The 25367-nt window shown below is 41.9% G+C and overlaps 2 protein-coding genes across 2 annotated transcripts in view; both read right to left on the bottom strand.

Annotated features, from left to right (window-relative positions):
• Nucleotides 1–15674, bottom strand: part of RGSL1 (regulator of G protein signaling like 1) — a gene marked incomplete at both ends in the record, with an annotated part of 53875 nt that extends 38201 nt beyond the window's left edge. Inside the window, 6 exon segments of the mRNA XM_080933332.1 lie at nucleotides 323–484; nucleotides 1390–1494; nucleotides 5751–5880; nucleotides 11201–11275; nucleotides 13350–13432; nucleotides 15662–15674. Coding sequence (XP_080789458.1) covers nucleotides 323–484; nucleotides 1390–1494; nucleotides 5751–5880; nucleotides 11201–11275; nucleotides 13350–13432; nucleotides 15662–15674 — 568 coding nt within the window.
• Nucleotides 15675–21889: 6215 nt separating this feature from the next.
• Nucleotides 21890–22672, bottom strand: LOC308424753 (transmembrane epididymal protein 1-like; the record flags this gene model as incomplete). The annotated part of the gene is made up of 1 exon (XM_080921913.1): nucleotides 21890–22672. The coding sequence occupies one exon, from the start codon at nucleotides 22670–22672 to the stop codon at nucleotides 21890–21892; it is 783 nt and encodes a 260-aa protein (XP_080778039.1).
• Nucleotides 22673–25367: the final 2695 nt, after the last annotated feature.

The raw sequence follows: 25367 nt of genomic DNA, 5'->3' as shown, positions 1-25367 counted from the left end.
TAAAAACAAAACAAAGCTGTGTAGACTCAGAGGATACAATAATTTTCTAGCTCTCTTGTCCCATTTCTTATTCTCTCCTTCCAACCAACCTGCACTGGCCAACCATATCTCGGGAAAACATAAGCATCATCCTCCTAGACATGGCTGGTATCCTTCAACCCTTCTCTGTTTTATAGGTTATGACTTCTACTTGCATCCCTGACATCGAGCTGATGGAGATGGTAACAGTATGGAAATGCATTCCTGAGGGCTATAACCAACAGCTCCACCCAGTAGCTGGTCACCCCCTTCTTTTCTTTCCATACTGCTCTACAGTTCTTACTGATGTCCATGTTGCAGAGAGTCACCACTCTGGAGCCTTCCTGTAGGTGAGTGGCCTTGAGCACCAGCAAGAGGGAGAGGTAGTAATCTTTCAAAGACTCGTCTGTCTCATCGATGCTCAGAATCTTCTCAGCAAGGATCCAGAAATCCAGCAATTCTTCACCTACAGGTCAGACAGAAGAGATCGAGAGCACCACTCCAGTCTTGCCCTCTTGGTGAATGATGTCTTGGTACAGCTTCTCCTGTCATAGCATGCTCTGCTGCACCAAACACCATCACTAGACAATTTCCAGTTAACACCATGTCTCCAGAAAGTCTCCAGTGTGTGGGGATGAGAAGCACAGGGACAGGGGACTTACTGGGAAAGGGTAAAAAAACAAAGTCACTTTAGGGAAAATTATGACAATATAAATCATGCGATATTGTGTGTTGTCAAAAAGAGAAAGTGGGGGAGAACTTGGGGGAAAGAATATTTTCTAGATCATGAGTTCTGGCAAGCCTGCAGATGGGCTACAGCCCAAGGGTACCAAACACTAAGTTCCCTATTTAATAACTCTGTCAACCCAAATAATAAACTGAAGATACAGCCTAATTCTCCTTTACTCCAAGAGACCCTGGGCTTCGTCCTTAAAACTAAGACCTGTCACTGGATGAAACCTAATGGGCTGGAGTGTCATCCTGGGCTGGCTGCTAGCCTCCTAGCACCCTGACACCTCTGGAACCAGGAACAGAACATAGTGCCTCCCACTCTCACCAGAAGCTCCATGTCTGCCTCCTACCAGCAGAAGCTTTAGGAATCAGGAACTTATGGCCTCCGTGCATCTTTGCATTCTGTCTGTAGCTGGCACTTGGAGACACTTAGCAAATACTGTCACAGGAATGAATGCAAGGGACTTGGATTGCTTTTACTGTAATCTCATAGACCCTTCTTTCCCAAGGCTTTCACCCAAACTACACCATTAAATATAGCCTAGATTTTTCGTAGACATACATGAGTGCCATCTGAGGTTCAGACACCCTTAAAATATTGAGAGCTTTCAGATTTGGGGAACAATTTTAGAAACCTACCTGCACTGCCCTTGAGGTAGGAGCAGAACCTCCACATCCCTCTGACCCCAGCGATACATTTTTCCAGAAGCCACTGGTCTGCTATTTTCCATCTCATCATCTTGGCTGCCAGAAAAAATGGGAGTGTAAATTCTTCCTCTTGCCCTTCTCTTAGCCTTGCACACAACCAGAGCCCCATTCATTGAAGGTGAGTCAGGTAGGTGAAAGGGGGTCCTGGCTCTGATATTTTTCAAACTGGTTGCTAAATGATCTGTTGACACATGTCAGGGGCTATATATGTGCATATAATCCACAGCTCAGAAATACCCTCTCCCCTATATTAGTCCCCATCTGAAAGTGATGTTGTTCTTAATATTCATTTGAATTTGAATTTCCTTCCTACTTCTATCTCCACCACCATGTGCATGGTGTGTGTGTGTGTGTGTGTGTGTGTGTGTGTGTGTGTGTGTGTGTGTGTGTGTGTGTAAAATGTAATTGAAGTTGTAGCTGAGTGTAGTAGGGTGCTCGGCACAATATTTAGTTCCACAAATGCATCTGAATGTATCTTCTTTGGCTAGTGAGCCAAAAGTTTCCAATTCAACCGTTTAAATAAAAAATTCTGTTCTCTCATTCAGCAAATATTGATTACATGCTTACTAAATGCCAGGCTATATTCTAGATGCTTGGGATAGCAAACAAAAATTCCTGCCCCCAAGGAGTTTATATTCCCTGAAAGGGATGCACCATAAATGCATAGGATGAGTATATTTTTTAGTAAGAACAAAGGTAGCAGGAACTGCTAAAATATGGTAGAGCCAAACAAAGCATGCTGAGAATTCTAGGTGAGTGGGAATCCCAGGGGACCATTTGAATAGCCTTCACCAGAGATGAGATTATCATGAGCTTTTGAAGAGGTGAGGGGAGACAGCTAATGCAGAACAATGCAGTGGGAAGGTGTCCAGCATCCTCGATGAGGCTGGAATGCAGTGACCAAGGACTGGCAGAAGAGATGAGGTCCAAGATGAAAAGGGAGACTGGTCTGTAAGCCACTGAGGGTACAGGGGTCCTGGGTTTGCACAGAGACAGGAACTATTGCTATGTGGTGTAAGATACTATGTGTAGAAAGGGTTTGGGGTAGACAGGCATGGAGCAGATATGTGCCTGTTCTGAAATTACATTTTTCCATTTTTGATTGCATTAAAATACATTTAACAAAAGTACTATTTTAACTATTTAAAAGCATATTCCATCACATTAAATACATTTGTAGTGTGCGACTAAAACCACCACTCATCTCAAATGTTTTTCTTCTTTTTTTTTTGTAAAAATCAAAACTATAACCATTAAATAACAATTCCTCATTGCTTGGTCCCTCCAGCTCCTGGCAGTTACTAATGCACTTCTGTTTTTGTGATTTTTGACTCTTAGTGTTATATAAATAGAGCATCTAGTATGTTTTCTTTTCTAATTACTTATTTCACATAGCACGGTCTCTCCCTCGGGTTTAGCATATGCTATATATTATGAATCTCAGTCATCTATTAAACAATATAGCTTTCAACTATTTTCTTCTGTCTATATTGTTCCTTTTCTTCCCTCTGTTGATAATGTCTTTTGAAGTCTAAATTTTAAGATTTTTTAAAAATGAAGTCCAATTTTCTGTTAAGTCTGCCCCTGATGTCATAGCCAAGAATTCACTGCCACTCCACTGATGTGAAACCCTGAACCTGTACTTTCTGCTGGTTTTATGGTTTTAGATATCATATTTAGTTAGGTCTTTGATTTTTTTTTAATCTACATGTTGTATATAGGTCCAGCTCCTTCTTACACATGAAGACTCTCGTTTGTTCCAGGTTCTTATTTTCTTGCTGTGGTGGTTTGAATATGCTCAGCCCAGGGAGCTGTGGCCTTGTTGGTGTAGGTGTGTGACCTTGTTGGAGGAAGTGTGTCACTGTGGGGATGGGCTTTGAGACTGTCTTCCTAGCTGCCAGGAAGCAGTCTGCTGCTGGCTTTTGTTGGTTGAAGACAAAAGAACTCTCATCTTCTCTAGCACCGTGCCAGCCTGGATGTTACCATGGTTCTCCTGATGATACTGGACTGTGTAAGCCAGACACTTCCCCCCACCCCCGCCCTGCTGTATGTGTGTGTGTGTGTGTGTGTGTGTGTGTGTGTGTGTGTGTGTGTGTGTTTGTGCATACACGTGTGCATGTAGAGGCCAGAGGACAACTTTCAGTGCCATTCTTCAGGTGTCATCTACCTTTTCTTTTTGAAACAGAATCTTCCACTGGACTGCCATTTGCTTAATAGGACAGACTGACTGAGCAGACCCTAGAGAGCTGCTTGCCTCCATCTCCCCAGCATGCCCAGGTGTTTTCCATGATCTCTGTGATAAAACTCAGGTCCCCCCATTTGTAAGGCAAGCAAGCATTTTCCCGACGAAGCCTGAATTGCCTACTGGGAGACTGTTCTTTCACCACACAGAATAAATGTGACAGTTTTCTCCAAAGTCATTTGACTGTATACTTGGAGTTTATCTATGAGCTTTATGTTATTTTCAAATGTCTTAAGATCTGTCATTATGTGAATACTATATTGCTTTGACTGCTATAGACGTGCACAAGTTTGTAAATTAGGTCATATGGGACCTCCATGTTTTCTTTCCTATTTCAAAATTGTTATAGTTATTGAGGATCCATCAAGATGCCACATGAGTTTCAGGACTGACTCCCCTATTTCTGTAACTGGGATTTCAGGAATCTGTGATTTCAAGGAGTACTGATATCTTACAACAATGCTTTTTCCAAATTGTGAACATGGGAGGTGTTATTCATGTCTTAATGTTTCTTCAATGTTTTCTAATTCCAATTATACAAGTATTCCACCTCTTTGGCTAAATTAATTCCTAATTTAATGTTTAATATTTATTATTTTGAATATTCTTGTAAATTGGATTGCTTTTGTCACTTTTTCAGTTTTCATAGTGATATATAAATGCAACTGATTTTGTGTGACTTTACATCCTATTATTTTACAGAATTCATTTCTTAGTTCTAACAGGGAGTTTTGTGTAAACATTAGGGTATTTTTTGTTTTATATAAAACATCATATCATATGAACAGTGATTCGTTGTTTTTCTTTTTTAGTGATTTTAGTTTTTGCTTTCTATTATCTTCTATTTTTTTAAGAACAAAATTGTCTTAATTATGGTTTTATCGTTGTGAAGAGACACCATGAACCAAAAAGACTATAAAAGGCAAACATGTGATTGGGTCTGGCTACAGGTTTGGAGGTTTAGTCCATTATCAGCATGGTGGATGTGGACATGGGGCAGGAGAAGGAGCTAAGAGTGCTATTTTGGATAGGCGTGCGGCAGGAAATGAATGAAATGCACTTCCTCCAGCAAGGCCACACCTACTTCAACATCTTCTAATAGCGCCATTTCCTATGAGCCTATGGGACCTGTTTTCTTTCAAACTAACATCCAAGATCCTAAAGGCTTCCTGTATCACATCTCATTAGGGCTCCTTTTGAGAATGCTCCAGAAAGTTCTTTCCTCCAGGGCAACTTTCATAATCACATATCAAAGGTCACAGACACCATTTCTGCTTCCAAGTCCAGAGTTGTCCTCCCAATTGCTCCTGAGGTCAGTATCCAAGAAACAATAAAAAAGCTAGCTGCCTGGAGCCTCTCTCGATATTCAGGATCATGTCATAAGCATGTTGGCACTAGAAAGGCTCCATCTATTCATTTTGAATCATGTGTACCTTCCAGTCATGTGCATCTGAAAAGATTATCATTATCAATAATATTATGTTTTGACAGCATCATACATGTATAGACTGCATACTGATTACTCTCACCTCTATCTGCTTTTATTTCCCTCTCACTTCTGTCTGCTCCTCCCTTCCTTCCCTGTAGATCTCTTTCTCAAGTTTCTACTTGTTCTGTTTTGTAAGCCCCTGAATCTAACCAAGGTTATCTCTGTAATTACAAATAAGACAATATCTTTCCCATAATCTTTTAATATTTAATAGTTTAGTAGTAAGGGTTAAGGCCTCAACAACCCTTCTTCCATTCATAATTGAGTATTGACAGGGTCAGCATTATGCAGGTCTGGAGCAAGTAGTGGAGGCTACTTGAGGCTACTATCATGAATTCATAATAGTAATTTTTGTGTAATTTTCACAATCTGTCCCTCTATCATCCAGTTTTTGTGAGTATATGCATGTGAAGACTGATGCCTATGGAGGCCAGTGATGTCACCTCTTAATGCAACAGCTTTTGGGCTGTATCTGTATCATACCATAAAACCAATAAGCATTGAATCATTACACAGTATGGCTTTTCTTAGTTCTCCACATACTCACACACCAGTGCTCACCTCCTTCTGGGGACTTGATGAAGCTGATGAGCTCCTGACAAAGTATGTAATAGAAACACAAGTTTGTTTTGCAGAAAAAAGGTAACCGGTATTTTTCCAACCAGGTCAATAATCCCTTGTACTTGGCAATCTAGAGTTTAAACAAAATAACAGAAAGATAAATGGAACTGCACCCTTAAGAAATGGTAGCATTGGAAGGGGCATCAAATCATGCTCTATATACATATCTGGCTGGATGAAGAAGTGAGCTGATTAAAAGGTGTGCCTAAGGAGGATGGAGACTTGAGCTGAGGTTCTCAAAGATGAAAGTTGTTCAGTGTGAAATAAAATACACCACACACACACACACACACACACACACACACACACACACACACACCACAACTAAATACCAAGTGAATTTGTTTAAGAAAACAGCTGGGTTATTTTTTCAAAAAGAAGAGAAGGAGAAAAAAGAGAAGAAGAAGAGAAAGAAGAGGAGGAGGAGGAAGAAACAGCAATAGGAGCAACAGGAGCAAAACTTTTGCTTGGTAATATCAGGTCCAATTCTACTAACTTGCTTCTTTTTCAAAATAATTTTTCATAAAATCCCAACCCATGTCAATTGCACATGTAAAAACCACACAATGGGGCTGGAGAGATGGCTCAGTGATTAAGAGCCCTGACTGCTCTTCCAGAGGACCTGAGTTCAAATCCCAACAACCACATGGTAGCTCACAACCATCTGTAATGGGATCTGATTCCCTCTTCTGGTGTGTCTGAAGACAGCTACAGTGTACTCATATACATAAAACAAATAAATCTTAAAACACACACACACACACAAGCTGAGTGTGATGCTGTGTACCTCTAATGTCAGCTCCTAGCAGCAGAATTATAAGTTCTAGCCTAGCCTGAGCTACATGGCTCAATTCCTCTTTCAACTATGACAAATACATTTAGAAAAACACACACACACACTGCCATCATGACTCTCAGCCTGTCTGCAGAGAACTGAGCACCCTGAGGAGACACAGGAGCAGTCTCCCTACTGAGCCCACAGGTGAGCCCCCCACTCTCTCTCCCAACTGATTATCTGTCAAGAGACCTCTGGGACCTCTGAGGAGGGCAGGTATCACACTACTGCTTGGGTCTGTGCCCTTCAGGCCTCCATCTGCACCCAGAGCTAGAGCCCACCATTGGAACTCACAGCCTGGCCATAGAGAGCTGAACACCCAGGACCAATCTCCCTCTGGAGCCCATGGCCCACAGGCACACAGGAAAGATAAGCTCCATTCAGAGAACACAAGAACAACTAACATCAAAGATAAGAAGATGGCAAGAGGCAGGCACAAAAAAGAGAACTTCAGAAGAATTTTCCTCATGAACATGGTGCAAAAATACTCAATAATATTCTTGAAAAATGAATCCAAAAACACATCAAAAGAATCATTCACCATTATCCAAGGGATGCAGGGATGGTTCACTGTATAAAAAAATCAATCAATGTCATCCATTATATAAACAAACACTAAGAAGAAAAAAAACCACATGATTATCTCTTCCGATGCTGAAAAAGCATTTGACAAAATTCAACAAACCTTCATGTTAAAAGTCTTGGAAAGATCAGGAATTCAAGGTCCATACTTAAACACAGTAAAAGCAATATACAGCAAACCAGTAGCCAACATCAAACTAAATGGTGAGAAACTTGAAACAATCCCACTAAAATCAGGATGCCCACTATCTCCATACCTAATCACATAGTACTGGAAATACTAGCCAGAGCAATCAGACAGCCAAATGAAGTCAAAGGGATACAAATTGGAAAGGAAGGAGTAGAAATATCACTATTTGCAGATGATATGATAGTATACATAGTGACCACAAAAATTCCACAAGAGAACTTCTGCAGGTGATAAACAACTTCAGCAAAGTGGCTGGATATAAAATTAACTTGAACAAATCAGTAGCTTGCCTCTACTCACCGGATAAACAGTCTGAGAAAGATATTAGAGAGTCAACACATTCACAATAGTCACAAACCTTATAAAATACCTTGGTGTGACCCTAACCAAGCACATTTATGAAAAAAATTCAAGTTTCTGAAGAAAGAAATTGAAGAAGACCTCAGAAGGTGAACAGATCTCCCATGTTAATGGATTGAAAGGATCAACACAGTAAAGATGGTCATCTTGCCTAAGGCAATCTACAGATTCAATCCAATCTCCATTCAAAACACAAGCTCAATTCTTCATAGAGTTAGAAAGAGCAATTTGCAAATTCAACTGGAATAATAATAAAAAAAATAGGAAAGCAAAAACTATTCTCAACAATAAGAAAACTTCCAGGGGAATCACCATTCCTGACCTCAAGCTATATTACAGATCAACTGTGTTAAAAACTGCATGGTATTGATACAGAGACAGGCAGGTAGATCAATGGAATAGAATTGAAGAGCCAGAAATAAACCCACACACCTATGGTCACTTGATCTTTGACAAAAAGTCCTAAAAACATTCAATGGAAAAAGGACAGCATCTACAACAAATGGTCCTAGTTCAACTGACAGTCAGCATGCAAGAATGCCAATCAATCATTTCATATCTCCTTGTACAAAGCTCAAGTTCAAGTGGATCAAAGACCTCCACATAAAACCAGGTACACTGAAACTAATAGAACAGAAAGTGGGGAAGGGCTTAGAACACATAGGCACAGATTTTTTTTTTTTTTTTTTTTTTTTTTTTTTTTACCAATCCTACATCTGATAGAGGGTTAGTATCCAATATATTAAAAGAACTCAAGAAGTTAGTTCTTTGTATATATGCAGTTAATATGATCAAATAGTCATATTAAAAATGGGTTACAGAGCTATACTGGCTGGTTTTGTGTCAACTTGACACAAGCTGGAGTTATCACAGAGAAAGGAGCCTCAGTTGAGAAAATGCCTCCATGAGATCCAGCTGTAAGGCATTTTCTCAACTAGTGATCAAGGCGGGAGGGCCCAGCCCATTGTGGGTGGTGCCATCCCTGGCCTGGTAGACCTGGGTTTTCTATAAGAAAGCAAGCTGAGAAAGCCATGGGAAACAAGCCAGTAAGTAACATCCCTTCATGGCCTCTGCATCACCTCCTGCTTCCTGACCTGCTCTAGTTCTAGTCCTGACTTCCTCTGGTGATGAACAGCAATATGGAAGTGTAAGCTGAATAAACCCTTTCTTCCCCAATTTGCTTCTTGGTCAATCCTGACTAAGACAAGAGCTAAATGAAAAAATTTTAACTGTGGAATACTGTTGGCTGAGAAGCATCTAAAGAAATTCTGGACATTCCTAGTCAGCAGGGAAATAACCCTTAGATTCCAGCCTAGTCAGAATGGCTAAGATCAACAACTTAAGTGACAGCAAATGCTGGTGAGGATGTTTCGAAGAAGGAACACTCCTCCACTGTTGGTGGGGTTGTAAACTGGTACAACCACTCTGGAAATCAGTTTAGCAGTTCCTTAGAAAATTGGACATAGTACTACCTGAGGACCCAGATATTTCACTCCTGGGCACATACCCCCAAAAAGCTCCAAAATTTAACACGGACACATGCTTTGTAGCAGTCTTATTTATAATAGCCAGAAGCTGGAAAGAACCCAGATGTCCTTCAACAGAGCAATGGGTACATTTACACAGTGGAGTACTACTCAGCTATTAAAAACAACGACTTCATGAAATTTCGAGGCAAATGGATTGAACTAGAAGCAATCATCCTGAGTGAGGTAACCCAGTCACAAGACAACACTTGTATATACTTGTGTATACTTTATAGTATGCACTCACTGATAAGTGGATACTAGCCCCAACATCTCTGAATACCCAAGAAACATTTCACAGAAATTATGAAGCTCAAAGAGAAGAAAGGCCAGAAGGTGGATGCCTCAATCCTTCTTAAAAGGGAGAACAAAACACTCATGGGAGGAAATTATGTAATAGGAGCAGGGATTGGAGAAAAGATCATCCAAAGACTGCCTCACCTTGGGATCCACCCCATATGCAGCCATTAAACCCACATGCTATTGCTGATGCCAAGTAGTGCTTACTGGCAGGAATCTGATATGGATGCCTCCTCAGAGGCTCGGCCAGAATCATATTGATACAGAGGAGGATGCTTGCAGCTAACCATTTGACTGAATACGGGAACCCCAATGAAGGAGCTAAAGAAAGGACTGAAGGAACTGAAAGGGTCTGCAACTCTAAGGGAAGAACAAAATTATTAACTAACCAAACCCACCACAGCTCCCAGGGACTAAAACACCACCCAACGAGTTTTTATGGAGAGACCCATGACTCCAGGTGCATATGCAGCAGAGGATATCATTCTCTGGCATCAATGAGAGGAGAGGCCTTTGATCCAGTGGAGGCACATTTTCCCTGTGTAGGGACTGCCAAGGCACTGAGGTGGGAGAAGGAGGTTGGGAGAGGGAGCACCTTCATGGAGGCAATGGGACGGGCAGGGAGACAGGATTGGTGGAAAGGAGATAACACCTAAAATGTAAATACAATAAATATCCAATAAACAAAAAGGAAAAAAGATTATTAAAAAGAAAGAAAAAATACACACATATCCCCCATTTAGAGGAAGGGGGATCCTGAGAAATAATCTACCAGAGGAAAAAAAATAAGTGAAGTTTTGAGCTATAGTAGAGAAACCAAATTTAATAATTGAAGTAAGATGGTGTAGTACTTACTATGTCTTATATATAAATCTTGGGGTGGGTATAATGTGTGTCTTTTTGTAAACCATTAAGGCAGATGGTGAAACTGCCTGATGCCAAGACTTATTTAATTATTTCAACAAGATGTCTTCCCTTAGGTCTCAAAAGTCAGAAACAAACTCACTCTTGCTGTGAACAAGGCTCAGTGGGATCTCTCCAGTAACACACACCACTAGCATAACACAGAAAGCCACTGGCAGATCTAATGTGTATGCAATGGAAAAGGAACAAAGGAAATAATAATTTATAAGGAAAGGGAAAAGGAGTAAGGTGTAAAACGTAAGAGAAAGTCATGCTTTGAGAAGAGGCACCTGCCCTCCTCATCTGTACTGATGCTCTGATCTTCGCTGTGGCCCCAGCTTCCCACCTCATACTATTGCTAACTAAATCTTAACGTTCTTTCTTGCTTAGGTGTGTGATCTCAGACTTCTCAGCAGAGTGGTCCAAGCATTTACTACCCAACAACTACAATAGGCCTGAGAGGTTCCCTAACTGTTCACTAGTATATAAAGGAAGAATCCAGCGGCAATTGTTTGTCCTGGGTGGGTAAAACTGAGGACTGTCTCCCTGATGTAATGCTGCCTCCTCGACTCATCTTATACCTTCTTCCATGACATCCCTCTAGTCATCCTCTTCCTCTCCAGTTCTAAATTCTTCAGACAATTCCCCCTACCCCTTCCTTTTCCCTGAGCCTTTTGCCATTTAAGAATCTTACCAAGTCATAAGGTAATTCTGGCCACAAGCTCCATTGTGACTTCTCAACGTTATAAAATGGTGTTTGACCGAAGACCTGTAAAGAAGAATGTGGTCATTTGAATAAGAATATCCTCCATAAGCCCCATCCCAACTGATACATCTACTAAGCACTCTCACATGCAAGGCTCGGGGAACAATGTGGAAGAGGGGTCGGAAAGACTGTAAGATCCACAGGATGAGAGGCTTTTCTGGGAGACTGTGTCTACTTGCAACATCAGAAGTCATATTTATAAAATCTCACCTGCCTGGCTGCCTAAATGTGAGCTGGATAAAGGAAGACAACAATAGACATGCCAAACTGGACAGGGAAAAGTTCATGAGGCTTCGACCCACACAGGGAACTATGGGCACCGAGTACCATTGGGAGTGAGAAAGGTAGTCACCCCTGGGGAAAAGCACACATGGGTCTTCAATGCCAAAGGGTCAGCCCTGAAAATATTTATGCAAGTAACATACAGACCAAATAGGTTAGATTTGGGAATATATGTGATATGCAAGTACACATATGCAATAACAATTAGTAAAAAAGGAGGCCATGAGTTTGAAGGAGAGCGGGCTGAGGTGTATGGAAGAGTTTGAAGGGGGGAAAGGAAAAGGAGAAATGTTGTCATTAAATCTCAAAAAAAAAAGTGATATCCTCCATAGATTCAGATGTTTGGATAGTTGATCTCCAGTTGGTGGCACTGTTTGAGTAGGTTTAGATGGGGTGGCCTTGTTCAAGGAAGTATGTCATTGAATGTGGGCTTTGATCTCTCTCTCTCTCTCTCTCTCTCTCTCTCTCTCTCTCTCTCTCTCTCTCTCTCTCTCTCTCTCTCTCTCTGTCTGTCTGTATGTCTCTCCCTCCCTCTCTCTCTCTGTCTCTCTGTCTCTCCCTCCCTCTCTCTGTCTGTCTGTCTGTCTCTCCCTCTCTCTCTCCTCCCTCCCTTCCTTTTTTCATCCCTTCCTCACTCCTCTCTGTTCCATGTTTGTGGTTCTCTCTCTTCTTTCTCTGTCTCCCCTCCATCTGTGTCTCTGTCTCCCCTCTGTGTCTCGCCTCTCTCTGGTTTAAGATGGGAGACTGGAGCTTCTGCCCCGGCCACCATGCCTGCTTGCTACCTGCTCTGCTCTGCTGCCTCTACCCCACCATCAGGAACTTGTTTCCCTTTCGAACCATAAGCCCAAATAACCTTTTTTTTTTTTTCTCAAATTGCCTCTGCCATGGTGTTCTATCCCAGCAATAGAAAAGCAACTGGTCCAGAAAGCAGGAGAAGCCTTCATGCATATAGCAATGTTATTCTGCAGCCATGGGGAAAGAGATGCACCTGACTCTACAATTTCAAGTGGCATTTTCCACCTTAACAGCTTGCCATGAACAAGATCATCAAAATGATTTAATGGTAAGATTTACTTTTCATTTGGAAATGCCCTGTCCTAGGAGCCATCTTGCTTGTGTGTAAATATGAAGGCCCTTGACAGTAGTGAATGATATCATTCACTAATGATGCATGGCAATGTTAACTTCTCATGGACTTAGAGGAGAGAAAACAATGGTTTAAACCACTTCTAATTAGAAATGGCTTTTACATCTACCTGTCCGCCTGGTTGGAAAGCCCTCCTTTCATTCCACTGTTTCAAGAACATTGACGGCAAACTATGTAAGTTGTATTAGTGAATTGGATAATTATTATGTCTGCAAATAGTTCTTGAGACCCAAGACAATGGCAGAGGCACAGAATGGTTCTGGACAGAAAATGAAGGTTTCTTATTTGTGATTTGATTGGGAAGTTCCTGGAGACTTGAGAGTTGGTTCTGGTTCCTGATTTTTTTCTCAAATCAAATTTCAGGGCAGTCAAGGTGGCTCAGTAGGTGAAGTTGCTACCCACCAACTCCATGACCTGAATCCGGTCGCTGGGTCTTATAGAGTGGATGAGAGAACTGACTTACAAGTTTTATTTTGACCTCTATATGCCCACTACGCACCTCCCACGTATACACTATGCCCCTCCCATGCACAAAGTAAACATAATAAATTTAGAGACAGGAAACATTCTCAATTTAAAAAGAAAATTAACAAAACAGACACGTAAGCATGCTAATGGGACATTTGGATTCAGGCTAAGAATGCTTACCGGGAGAGAAAGAAATGTGTTAAAAAAATCAGCAAATGTTTCGTCCTCCAAAAGAATTATAAGGTTTGTAGAACAGATGATTTCTGCATATGGAAAAAACAAAACAGCCCATCATGGGGTTGTAGCTGTGGAGAAAATGATGTTGACGGACAGACATGATACGCTAAGTCTCAGCACTATGACCTTTAGATCTGACCCCTGTGTCCCTCCTCCAGGGTCTTCTTTTCAGTGTCTCTTTCTTATATACTCCTAGCTGTAGGGAACTCACCACCTTTCGCAACAGCCTATTCTATTTATGAAGAGATAGAAACCAGTAGGGTCTTTTGTGTTTTTGTTTTTGTTTTTGTTTTTGTTTTGTTTTAGGGTACACTGCCTTTATCTTCTGTTTCTGGGCATTCTTCCCTGTGTACTATTAACAGGACTCCCCATAGGCCAGACCCCTTTCCACCCCAGCCTTCTGCTTCCCTCCATCTCCCTTGCTGGCCTCTTTTTTACCCATTTCCTCTCTCTTTGGCTAGAGCTGCCCCATTAACCAAAGCACCACAAATGCTTCCCAGGGTGGTCGAAGGAGGGGCAGGGGGCGGGCAGCTCCCTCTGTTGCAAGCATGTAACATTAGTGTGTTCTGAGTCAGGGTTGTCCTGGGGGCGGGGTTTCCTCACATGACACTATTACCTCCACTGTCCTAAATCTGTTGCCTTGCAGAAAACAAGGGAAGGCATTTATGCGTATTCCAATAGAATTTCCCTTGGCTGTTCTGAGCCCAGCATTTTAGCTTTCTTGGATACTGCTGACTTGGACTTGTGAGTCATTTGTTCCTCTGCTCAAGTATGATGATTGTTTTGTTCAAATGAATCACAAGATATGACTGCTAAATATGGGCTGGTGAGATGGCTCTGTGGGTAGCCACCCTTGACACCAAGCTTGATCCCCTGAATCAATGGAAGAGAGAACTCACTCTTGCTCATTTGTCCTCTGACCAACACATGTGTGCCACACACAGAATAAATGAAGATTATGAAATAACAGAATGTACATTAAATGTCATACTAAAGTCTATCATGAAGCTAGATGATCCCTTTAAGGTTGTTTCAGTTCACCATCTAAGCTATTAATTGGCGATTGATTGACTTTTGAAGCAAGGTCTTTCAATCTAGCTCAGGCTGTTCTAGAATTTACTATGTAGCCTAAGTAATAATAATCAGCTTCTAATCAGTGTGGTTCATGCCTTTAATCCCAGCACTTGAGAGGTAGAGGCAGGCAAATCTCTGAATTTGAGGCCAGTCTTGTCTACAGAGTGAATTCAGGACAGCCAGGGCTACACGGAGAAACCCTGGTTCAAAAACAAAGAGTAATAATAGTAGTAATAATAATAATAACAGCAATTTAAAAAAAGCCAAAGCAATTCTCCTCTTTCAGTTTCTCAAGTGCTCATATTATGGGTATGAGCCACCATATCGGGACTCATCTATGCTCTTTAGCAAGGTCTCATGAATATAGAACTGATCATTGCATCAATAGCCCAACCATTTTCTGCCACACCCAAGGTTTATAACGAAAGAGAGCCAAAGTATAATCTATATAGCCCAGCATAGGCCTTGTCTCAGTATAGATAAGCATCGGACGAGGGAAATTAATGCCGCTGAAGTGCAAGTTTGAAAACATAAGGAATCTGAAAGTCTGAGACGTAGCTCAGCTGGGACAGTGTAGCCTGTTATTCACGAGGCCCTGCGTTCAACCCCCAGCTCTGCACAAATCAGGCATGATGGTGTATACCTGTAATCCCAGCTCCTAGGTAGTGGAGGCAGGAGAAGCAGAAGTTCAAGGCCACCCTCATCTACATAGCAAGATCCTCTCAATAATTAAAGACATAAATACACAAATAAATCAGTAAATAAATACTGCAATTTAAAAAACAAAATAGCTAGGCATGGTGGAACGTGTCTTTGATCCTAGCACTCTGGAGACAGAGACAGGAGGATCTCTAAGCCTGAAACCAGCCTGGGCTACAGAGTGAGTTTCAGGACAGCTAGGGCTATATAGAAAACCCCTATCTTAAAAAAGACAAACAAAGAAAACACACGGAGAAATGGCCTCTGACATTTTCCCTCGTGATGGACACAGGAAATCTTTGTCTTTGAATAACAGAAATAGAAATCCAATCCAATATGAGTTGTCTTCTAGCTCCAGGAATGACATCAAAGTCCCAGGAGCTGCCCCAAATGGCTTCTCAGGGTTGTTAAGGAGGGAGGGCAGTTGGCTGTAACAGACTGCGACCTCAAGGCCTTGGATCCACACACTGTTAGAGACTCACCTGCGTTGCTCATGTTGCCATGCTTTTCCTGACACAGATTGGTTAGGAACAGAATGTGAACACACAGGGAGCCCTCTGCAGTGTTCCGTCTGGATTCCGTTCCATCCGACTCCCCTCTGGTGCAGACTTGAATGTGAAAGTTGGTCTCTCTCCATCTCTGGAAGGAATCCCCCTGAACAAACCAGACCCCTCCTGTGTTCCGTCCATACTTGTGTGTGCAGTGGAAACGTCTCCCCAAGTGTAAGACCTCCTACGGTCGTCTGAGTAGTCACATCAACTGAATTTGGCCTGCACCCTTCATAAGCTGGATCTCCCGCTATTTAGTCCACACAGGGAAATGGTTCTCAGGCTTCCTAATGCTGTGGCCATTTTGTTCAGTTCCTCATGTGGTGACCCCCAGCCATAAAATTATCTTTGTTGTTAGTCCATAACTAAGTTGCTAGTGTTATGAATCATACTATAAGCATCCTATATACAGGATATCTGATATGCGACCCTTACGAAAGGTCATTTGACCCCCAAAGGAGTTTCGACCCACAGGTTGAGAACCTCTGCTTAAACCATCAAGTCTCTGATATTTTGAATTCCCACCTCCAAAAGTTCAGGCACTCAGGTTTTATCATTGATTCTTTGTTTCTCCATCCTTCTCAATTATCTCTTTTTAACACTCTTATTCTGATAGGGACTAAGATGAAAGACCATAAAGCCTTTACTCAACAATGACTTAACCAAGAATGTCTCCCAAACTCCCCAGAACAGCTTTGTTCAGTATCACACCTAAGAAAAATTTCAAGTATGTGAAGGATCTGGCATATTTGGGAGTTGAAAGCCAGCCTGGTCTATAGCTCCGGGATAGTTGAGGCTTACATTGTAAGATCCTGTCTAAACCCCAGAGGAGGGACATCTGGCTTCCACATATCCCTGAGAACACAGGAAGACATTTACAACTTATTTTCTTTTAATTACTGTTTCTAGAAATTTTGGGCATTACCCTGGGATGCCACACGCTACCAAGGAAACTGGGATCCCCTCTCAGGGTTCTTAGTCTCATTAATAAAAGAATATAAGAACAGACACAGAAGGAAAATCAGAGACACTTTTGTTAATGTTTAAAGAAAAAAAAAAAATCACAGTTTAGGCAAGGGAGAAATCTCAGCAACTGCCCGGAGGAGGGGGTGGAGAGGAGGAGCTGAGGAACTTTTTGAGTTAGGCATGAAAGTTCAGCAAATGGAAGATACCTCCGGGACAAGAATGAAAAACATGAACAGGCCAAAGAAAGCATTCTCGGGCTGGACTTTGGCCAGCATCCAAAGGGATGGGTAAGAAGAAGAAAACAAAACAAAACAAAAAAACCAAACAAAAAAAAAAAAAAAAACAAACACAAACAACTGCACTGGGCACTGGGACTCTGGAAAAGTACATCATCTCATTGAAGGGGAATTATTCCTTCTGTGGTTTTAAAGGGGGATCAGCCTTCCTGATGGTGGTCTCTGCAGCTTGGCTAACGCTCCTGTTTGCTGTTGCTGTATCTCCCTGGGACCAAAGATAGTTAGACCTTGGGTTCCTTTTGACCAAGAGTCAGTAGCTTTGCTTTAATGGTCTCAAGAGAGTCCTAGATCAGGATACTGGAATAGCCTTTCTTCTGAAGAGGGAACCCCAAAAAATCATTTACAAGATGGGGGTGGATATACTCCACTTTCTCCATGAAGATCTGCCTGTAAAGCTGTTCACCAGAGGAACTTCTGTCTAGACCGTGGCTCAACCTTACCCCTACAATTAGCCTCTAGTCAGAAATGCTTACTTAAGAGAAAAGACCTCAAGGAATGAGGAACCAGAGCCCTCTTCTAGAAATCTTGGCATCCAGCAAGGACCTTCCTACAACTATTGCCTCAGGGTCCCTGCCCCACCTGACTGGCTTCTACCCTGTTTTCCTTTGTCATCACCACGGCTTTTTCCTAGAAATTTCCATTATAAAGGTTGGGGTGAGATCCAGGAATCTATTTACAAGTACCCTGGATAATATAGGAAATTGTTATTATCAGGCAGATATAGGAAATATTGGTTTATAAGTTAAAAAGCTGAGCTTATATCTTAGCTCTGATGTTTCCCAGGGATAATTTGTGCCAGATCCTACATACAATCATTTCCCAAAATTCTGGGCATCTCCTTTACCCTGGCGTGCACTTATCCTGGAAATGGCAGTAAGTCTTAGGTAAGTATTAAGAAGAGAATTCACAACAAATATTTGAAAAGATGTCAGAAGCCTTTTGCAGAAGTGAGAATTTATTTTTACTTAAAGTCTGAGTCAAGGCTGCAAACTGGGTGGGGGTCCTGAATCTGGCCCTCTTCTGGAACTGCCTCATGTTAGCCTTTTGCTTGTTGGTCTATCCATTCAACATATATTTTCTGAGCACTCAGTCTGACAGGAACTTTCCAACATGTTTCAGATGCACCAAAAAACCAAAAACAACACCCCCCCAACAACAAACCAGTCACAAATACCTCTCATCATATGACAGTAGTCTCTACAATAATTTTATGTGCCCATGCCATCCTCCCCTGTCACCCAGAAACTACATGCTCAGTCATCACTAAAATTATACTTGTGTTGGATCGTTCTCGTTTCTACACTGCATAGCTGCTTCTTACTCTAATTACTTGATTTTGTCTTTGGCAGTTGCCTTTTCATAGAAATCGGAGCCAGTTTTCAACTATTGCAAACTCTCCCAGCATGCCCCGAGACTGTGCTCCTGCTGCTGGCTCGCTACCGTTGAGTAATTGCTACAGGCATCGACGGTGTCTCTTCTCTAACGTGAAATGCTCTAGGTTGTGCCAGTGCTTTCTGGTCTAAGATAGACGCCTTTATCCAAACCCTCACTAGGTGAGAGAGAGAAAATAAACGATTCCCTCTTGCACCTCTAGCATGATGGATTTTCTTTTCTCTTAAAAACTCAGTTATTTTTCACATGAGTTACAAGGGATTGTTAGAGACTACACGACCGAGAGATTCCACGAACGTGCATGCACGCGCGCCCCTCTAAGAGTACATCAGTTGGATTCAGTTCTTACTTGTGTTCAGACGTCTATTATGAAACAGATCAGCACCACGTTTCTGAGTGTTTTTTTCCATTTGCTTACATGTTTTCCTGGCTTCCTCCTGTCTCTTCCCTTTTTAAAAATCGGTAGTTCAATACCAATAAGAGAGCATGTTGTTGAAGATGGTGCCCTCTTGTGGAAGATGAAAGGCATTACACCGTTCTCTTGAAACCTGTAATTTAATTTTGCTTTCAACGTTGGTTAGAATTCACCAGTACTCTTAGTGACCGTGAAGAGATGAGTGCAGAAAGAGCCTTATCAGGACTGGAGCGATGGCTCAGTGGTTAAAAGCACTTAGTGTTCTTCCAAATGACTTAAGTTCAGTCCCCAGCACCTTCATCATGTAAAGAAAAGGCTAATAACTTTTCACCAGCCTCAAGGTGCCGAGTAACCCCCCTCCTCCAAGAAAGAATCCTTAGCCACGGTCCCAGGAATGTCTCCAGGGCATCAAGCAGCCCTTCCTCCCAGGAAGAAATGTCCCAACCTCATTTAGACACCTGTCCCTATTCTGGCACAGCTTAGCCTCTGGAGCAAGGGCCCCGAACTCCAACCTGGCTCAAGTCGGCAGTAGCCAATCACCTTAAAAGCCAAATGACCCCACCCAATGCTTGTATGCCTAATCACCACTGTTATAGTCCACCATTTACACAATGTATAAAAATTGCACTAATGGGAAGTTTGGGGTTGCCTCTCTTCTGGATATAGGCCACCCCAGTGCACTGGACTAATAAACCTCTTGCTTTTACATCGATACTCGATCTCTTGTCTCATTCATGGAAGTTTCAAATAAATAAGACCCAATTTGAGTCTTACACTCACAACTCCAGGGACTCTGATGCCTCTTGTCTCTTTAGGCTCCTGCACTCACATGTACAAACACACACACACACACACACACACACACACACACACAGAGAGAGAGAGAGAGAGAGAGAGAGAGAGAGAGAGAGAGAGAGAGGAGAGACAGAATTATGGCTCAGTGGTTAAAAGCACTGACACTGACCTTCCAGAGGTTCTGAGTTCAAATCCCAGCAAGCACATGGTGGCTCACAACCATCTGTAATGAGATCTGATGCCTTCTTCTGGTGTGTCTGAAGACAGCTACAGTGTACTTATAAATAGTAAATAAATAAATCTTAATAAAAATAAAAAGATGCCTTTTATTTAAATGGAAAGCCTATTATCAGATTCCAACTAAAATGCTATGTGGCTTTGACATTTATGACTTTACTTAGAAGTTATGTGTTAAAAAACACACCAGAATCTGGAAATGGTAATCTGCTATAAGAGATGGGCTCATTTGTAACTGAATTTCAAAGTGCTCAATGCTGGACAAGCCTAAGCACAAACTAGTTTTGGTGTCTCCCCCTGTTTAGTTAAAGGTATCATCTTAGAACAGCTCTGAGACATCAGTAAGCATGGAGTTCAGATCATGAGATATTAGAGGATGTGTGTGTGGTGTGTGTGTGTATGTGTGTGTGTGGTATTGTATGTGATGACTTTGTATAGTGCTAGAGTTTGAACCTAGGCCTTGCACCTGCTGGGCAAGTGCTCTACCACTAAGCTACACTGTCAGCACTCCCCTTTCTCTTTAAATAGCTCACTATATAGCTCATGTTGTTTGTGTTGTTGCTGCTTTGGGCTTAGGTGTCATTTAGCCTGGGTTACTCTTGATCTCCTGATCTTCTTGCACTCACTTTCCCAAGTGTGAGGATTACAGTTATGGACCACCATGCTGTGTGGTCTATGCTGCCCTTAATGATAGAATCATCTTGCCTCTGCCTTCCAAGTACTGGGACTAAAAGGATGTACCACCATGCCTGGCTCCAAAATACACTCTTTATTAAAAATTATTATTAATGTCTGAGGAGTGGGGCAGAAGTAAGAGTTGTACTACACCAAAAGGAAAATATGTAGAAAAAAAATGAGTTCTGAACCTAGATCCCAACCTCAAGACACCCGAGAAAGGGCAAGGCTCGAAAACTAAAACCTAAAAAAAATCCATGGTGTGGAGGAGAAACAAGGGGCTGGGACTGTGACAATTAGGAAAGGGCAGAACCCTCTTGGGATACTCTAGTGTCCCAGCGGACCCAGGACTAATTGGAAGCAGGGAAACTGAGTGTGAGGGTGCCAGACGCACCCCCTCCTTTCACATCAAGGTCCCCTTTCCTCCACTTGAGAGGAACGTTTGGGCTTAATGATCCTACTAATGCGGGACAAGCCACTGTGGATTGTTGGCCACTAGTTAGAAGTCTGAGCAAGTGCAAAGATGTGGTTGAAGGCATCGATGTGTTTCTGGAAATCACCCCTTCCTCTTGGGCATGGTTCAGACTTCTCACAAGTGCCCCTCCCCCACCCCAAACCAGAGGATGAGGGTTCCTGACTGACAGATAACTTACTCCTGAAACACCTTGTCTTCTAAGCAAGAAAATTAGCCCCTGTGACCTCCTCCCATGTGTAGGGGCTCACTACATTCCATGAGACCCAATAGAGGAAGGTATTGTTCATAGGGTTTGACTTTCAATCAGACAAATCACAAAGTTGTCAAAAATAAATAAATAAATAAACCAGGAATGGTCCTGAAATTCATATACCCAAGAAAACAATCTAATTTGGAATAAGCATCACAGAAGTCAAGGATAAGAAAGGATGAGGGAATGGGTATCAGGATGGCTGAATTATGATATGCTAAACATGGTTTCTGGCTAATATTCTATATAATAAAGTAAAAGATAGTTATCAAAAGTTCCAAAGGCAGGATTTACTAAATTCATTATGTTTCCATCGGGGGTGTGTGAAGGTTGCAGGGGGAGGGGTGCAAAAAGGCACAGGCCAAGCAGGTGCTGCAGTTGGAGGTGGGGATTGGAGAGGCTTGTAGGGGGCTAAGAGAAGGAAGGTCATAGCTGTGTGATATCATTTCATTCATCTTTCTTTTTCACCCTTCAGGAAATTAGATGAAAAGAAGCCAGAGGGGAGAGAAGATAAGTCCATCCCACCACCACAGCCTGCTGTCTCAAGATGGGGCACCTCTGGAGGACTTCTGATTCTCCTGACAGCTCTCCTCTTAGGACTTGGCATCCAGATGTCCTTGGAGTATGAAGGCAATAGGAAACTACTTGGGCATGTCCAGGTTCAGGCATCAGCGCTGAGGTAACGGTACCACAAAATGGAGAAAGCGTAGACCAAGATCATGAAGAAGGCACCGAAGACCACATGCCAGCAGAAGAAAGTGGTGGCAAATGCTACATTGTTCTTGTCATCATCCGTCCATTTATAGCCAGAGATTGGTTTGTATAGCATGAAGCCTATCTGCATCAACCAGGAGCCAGTGACCGTGTACAGAAAGGCCTTCAACACCCAGATCAGCAGCACATTGGGAGCCCAAAGCTCTACCGTCCCCATTAGGGTCAGCAGGAACATGGCCTGGATGAGCAACATGTGAGCCTGCAGCTCCACTCCTTCTGTGTCCTGCATGTGAGACACCATCAGGGGCAAAAACACATACATGCTCAGTGCTTGGGCGCCTTGCTCCAGAACTACACACCTCTGGGGCAGCAGGTTCTGGCTGACCACATCTACACACCCGCTCAGAAAGAAGGACACGTAAAGAGTGAGATGCTGCCACTGTTTGCGGTACATGAAGTTTCTCAGGTGATGCCTCTTGGTGATGAGTATCAGCTGCCAATGAATGCTATTCAACTCTTGGGCTACTAAAATGCAAGAACTCAGTATCTTCGCGAAGCCGATGTAATACATCTGCCGGAACCTTGCCCATCTTCCTTTGCTCCAAGGATGGTGTGGTGGGTATTGCACAGGAGAGTTGCACACCACAGCCCTGGAGAGAAGTGCTGCATGATAAAGTCCATAGAGGAACAAGGACAGGCCAGGAAACAGATGGCCCTCAAACCCTCCCATGGATCCCAAGGCAGATGTGATCAAAGGCAGAAACGAAAGCAAACGGCCGTTCACTCAGGGCTCTAGACCACGACAGGGACCTCCTAAAGCTTGCTTATAACTCCTTCCCACCCCACTGCATCCACTTGCAGAAGGGAAATGGTTTTGGAGGAAACCCAAACTCAGGGTGGGGTGGGTGTCTTGGTTTCCGTTCTGGTCTTCTGCTCTGGTTCATTGATAACCAGCTCCCCACTGACCAACAATGAAGTCAGCATGTCTCCGGTGCAGTGCTTGGCTATCAGCTGCTCTCACATCCCGTAGCGTGGACCCCTATCTTTCTGCCCATTTGTTCTTGGTCCTTCTGCTACCTTCCTCACTTTCTTCCTGCCTTTGTCCACTAAGGATGCAAAATACTATGAATAATACCAGTTACAAGACCATGTGGCTTATAAACAGAAAATATTTCATTTCTAATGGTTGGATGTTAAAAATGCTAGAGGATTCAGTATCTGGTGAAGCATGCTTTCCGCAAAACACACTCTCTCACTGGATTCACACATCTTCTAAGCAGCAAGCCTGTTCTTTGGAGCCTCCTTAACTGGAGTGCCTATACCATTTATAAAGGTTTTGCTCTTATAACCAAATTATTTCCCCAGAGGCCAGCATGCTTTATAGAGTGAGTTTCAGGACATCCAGGAACTACACAGAGAAACCCTGGTGTGTGTGTGTGTGTGTGTGTGTGTGTGTGTGTGAGAGAGAGAGAGAGAGAGAGAGAGAGAGAGAGAGAGAGAGAGAGACAGAGACAGAGACAGAGACAGACAGACAGAGAGGCAGAGAAACAGAAAGACAGAGAGACACAGAGAGAGATTTATTTTATTTGGTAGTCAAATAAATTTATTTTATTTGCTGGTATGGAAAAAAACATAATTTTGTATTGATATCCAGGTTAATTCTCTTTTTGGATTGCCACTGTTCTAATTTTAAATGACTTAATATAATCACATCAACTTCAGATCACCTCACTTCCTAATACCATCATCTTGTATGAACACATGGAATGAAAATGTTTTATTAGCACAGATTAATTGTAAATAGTAACAGGCTTCATCATAACACCTTCAAAACATGCACATAAGATTCTAATCATGTTACTCTCATTACTCTTTGGCCTCCTCTCACTTGCACTAATCTCCCTCTTCCCCGTGAGCCTCATTTCTCCTTTTATAGGTTCTGGTGTATGAGATTCAATGCATAACATTAGGGTTGTTTATAAGCACATGAGAATTTCTTCACAGAAGCATGGGCACCCAACAGTGACTATAGGATTGAAGAAAGGCCTCTTCTTACCATCAACCTGTAACCCCACATAAGTTCTCAGAGACGGGTTGGACCTCATGAGTCCTCTCTCTTCTGTGACAGATGGTTGACAGGCTCACTTTGCAACACATGAATTTTAGGAGATACGAACTTTTGATCATGACATCTCTAAACTCACAGAATAAAAGTATATAATGCAATATATGTTCCTTGAGATTACTTATTGAAGACTGGGGCTGTTGCTCAGTGGACACAATGCTTTCTTAGCATGCATGAAACCCTTTAATTAAGGTAATAATTTAATGTGAGTTTGCTGTGGAATATTTTCTCTTGTAAAGTAAACATTTATTTAGAATTTGGTGGTCATGTTATTTTTCATAACAGCCAACCAAATACAAAGGATGTCTTAAAATCTGTTTCACAAAGATCTGGTAGATTTCTGTATTAATCTATTGATAAATCATGTTTTGTTGCTGTAAAGTATATTTTATTTTAGTCAAACAGTGGTGGTGCACTCAGGAGCCAGAGCAGGCAGATCTCTGAGTCTAAGGCCAGCATGGTCTACAGAGTAAGTTCCAGGACAGCCAGAGCTACAGAGAAATCCTGGGGAGAGAGGGGAGAGACAGAGACAGAGACACAGAGACACAGAGAGATCAATTTAATTTGTTAATCATTGTTAATATGAAAAACTATAATTTTGAGTTGATTTTCATGTGGATTCTTTTATTGGATTGCCACTATTCTAATTTTCAATGATTTAATATAATCATAACATCTTCAAAGAATAAAATGCATCTCCTTTTAGAGGATATTTGTATTCCCTTTTGCATCTTGTATAATTCCATATGGAAAGCTCAAAAACCACACAAAGATAAATAACATGAAAAACATTTAGAATCAAAACTTAAGAGCATGGTCGCCTCCAACAGGGAAAGAAGGAAAGATTTGGGAAGGACACAAAAGACATTGAAAACATGATAATAGTCTTCTGTTCTTAGAGTTAGTGGGTTATGTGAGGGTATAAATTGGACTACAACTGTATAGTTTATGTACTTTCTAAAAATGTTATTTATATTTACTCAATATTTAATAAAACTACGTTAAAGCAAGAGAGAGAAAGAGAAAAAGTTCTTCAAAATATCAAAATGAGTTTTGTTCTGAAGCATCAGCTGTTACTATGTCATTTGCAATAGCTCCCCCTTTCCATTCATCCATATATAATATACTGGAAAAGGAGTCGTGATAGATAGAATTTTCCTCCTACCCAGCCTAACTACCCTGCTTACCACATGCTAAGCAAGTGCTCAACCATTGAACTACATTTCCAGCTCAAGAAACTCAATGTCTTCCATTGCTTGACTAGGATCAATTTAGCCAGTATGGATTTGAGGAATGTGTT

The sequence above is a fragment of the Micromys minutus genome (genome assembly GCF_963924665.1).
Source record: "Micromys minutus genome assembly, chromosome: 1".
NCBI classification, from domain to species: domain Eukaryota; kingdom Metazoa; phylum Chordata; class Mammalia; order Rodentia; family Muridae; genus Micromys; species Micromys minutus.
Note: the sequence above shows the minus strand (reverse complement) of the source record. Positions and strands in the feature narration are given on the sequence as shown.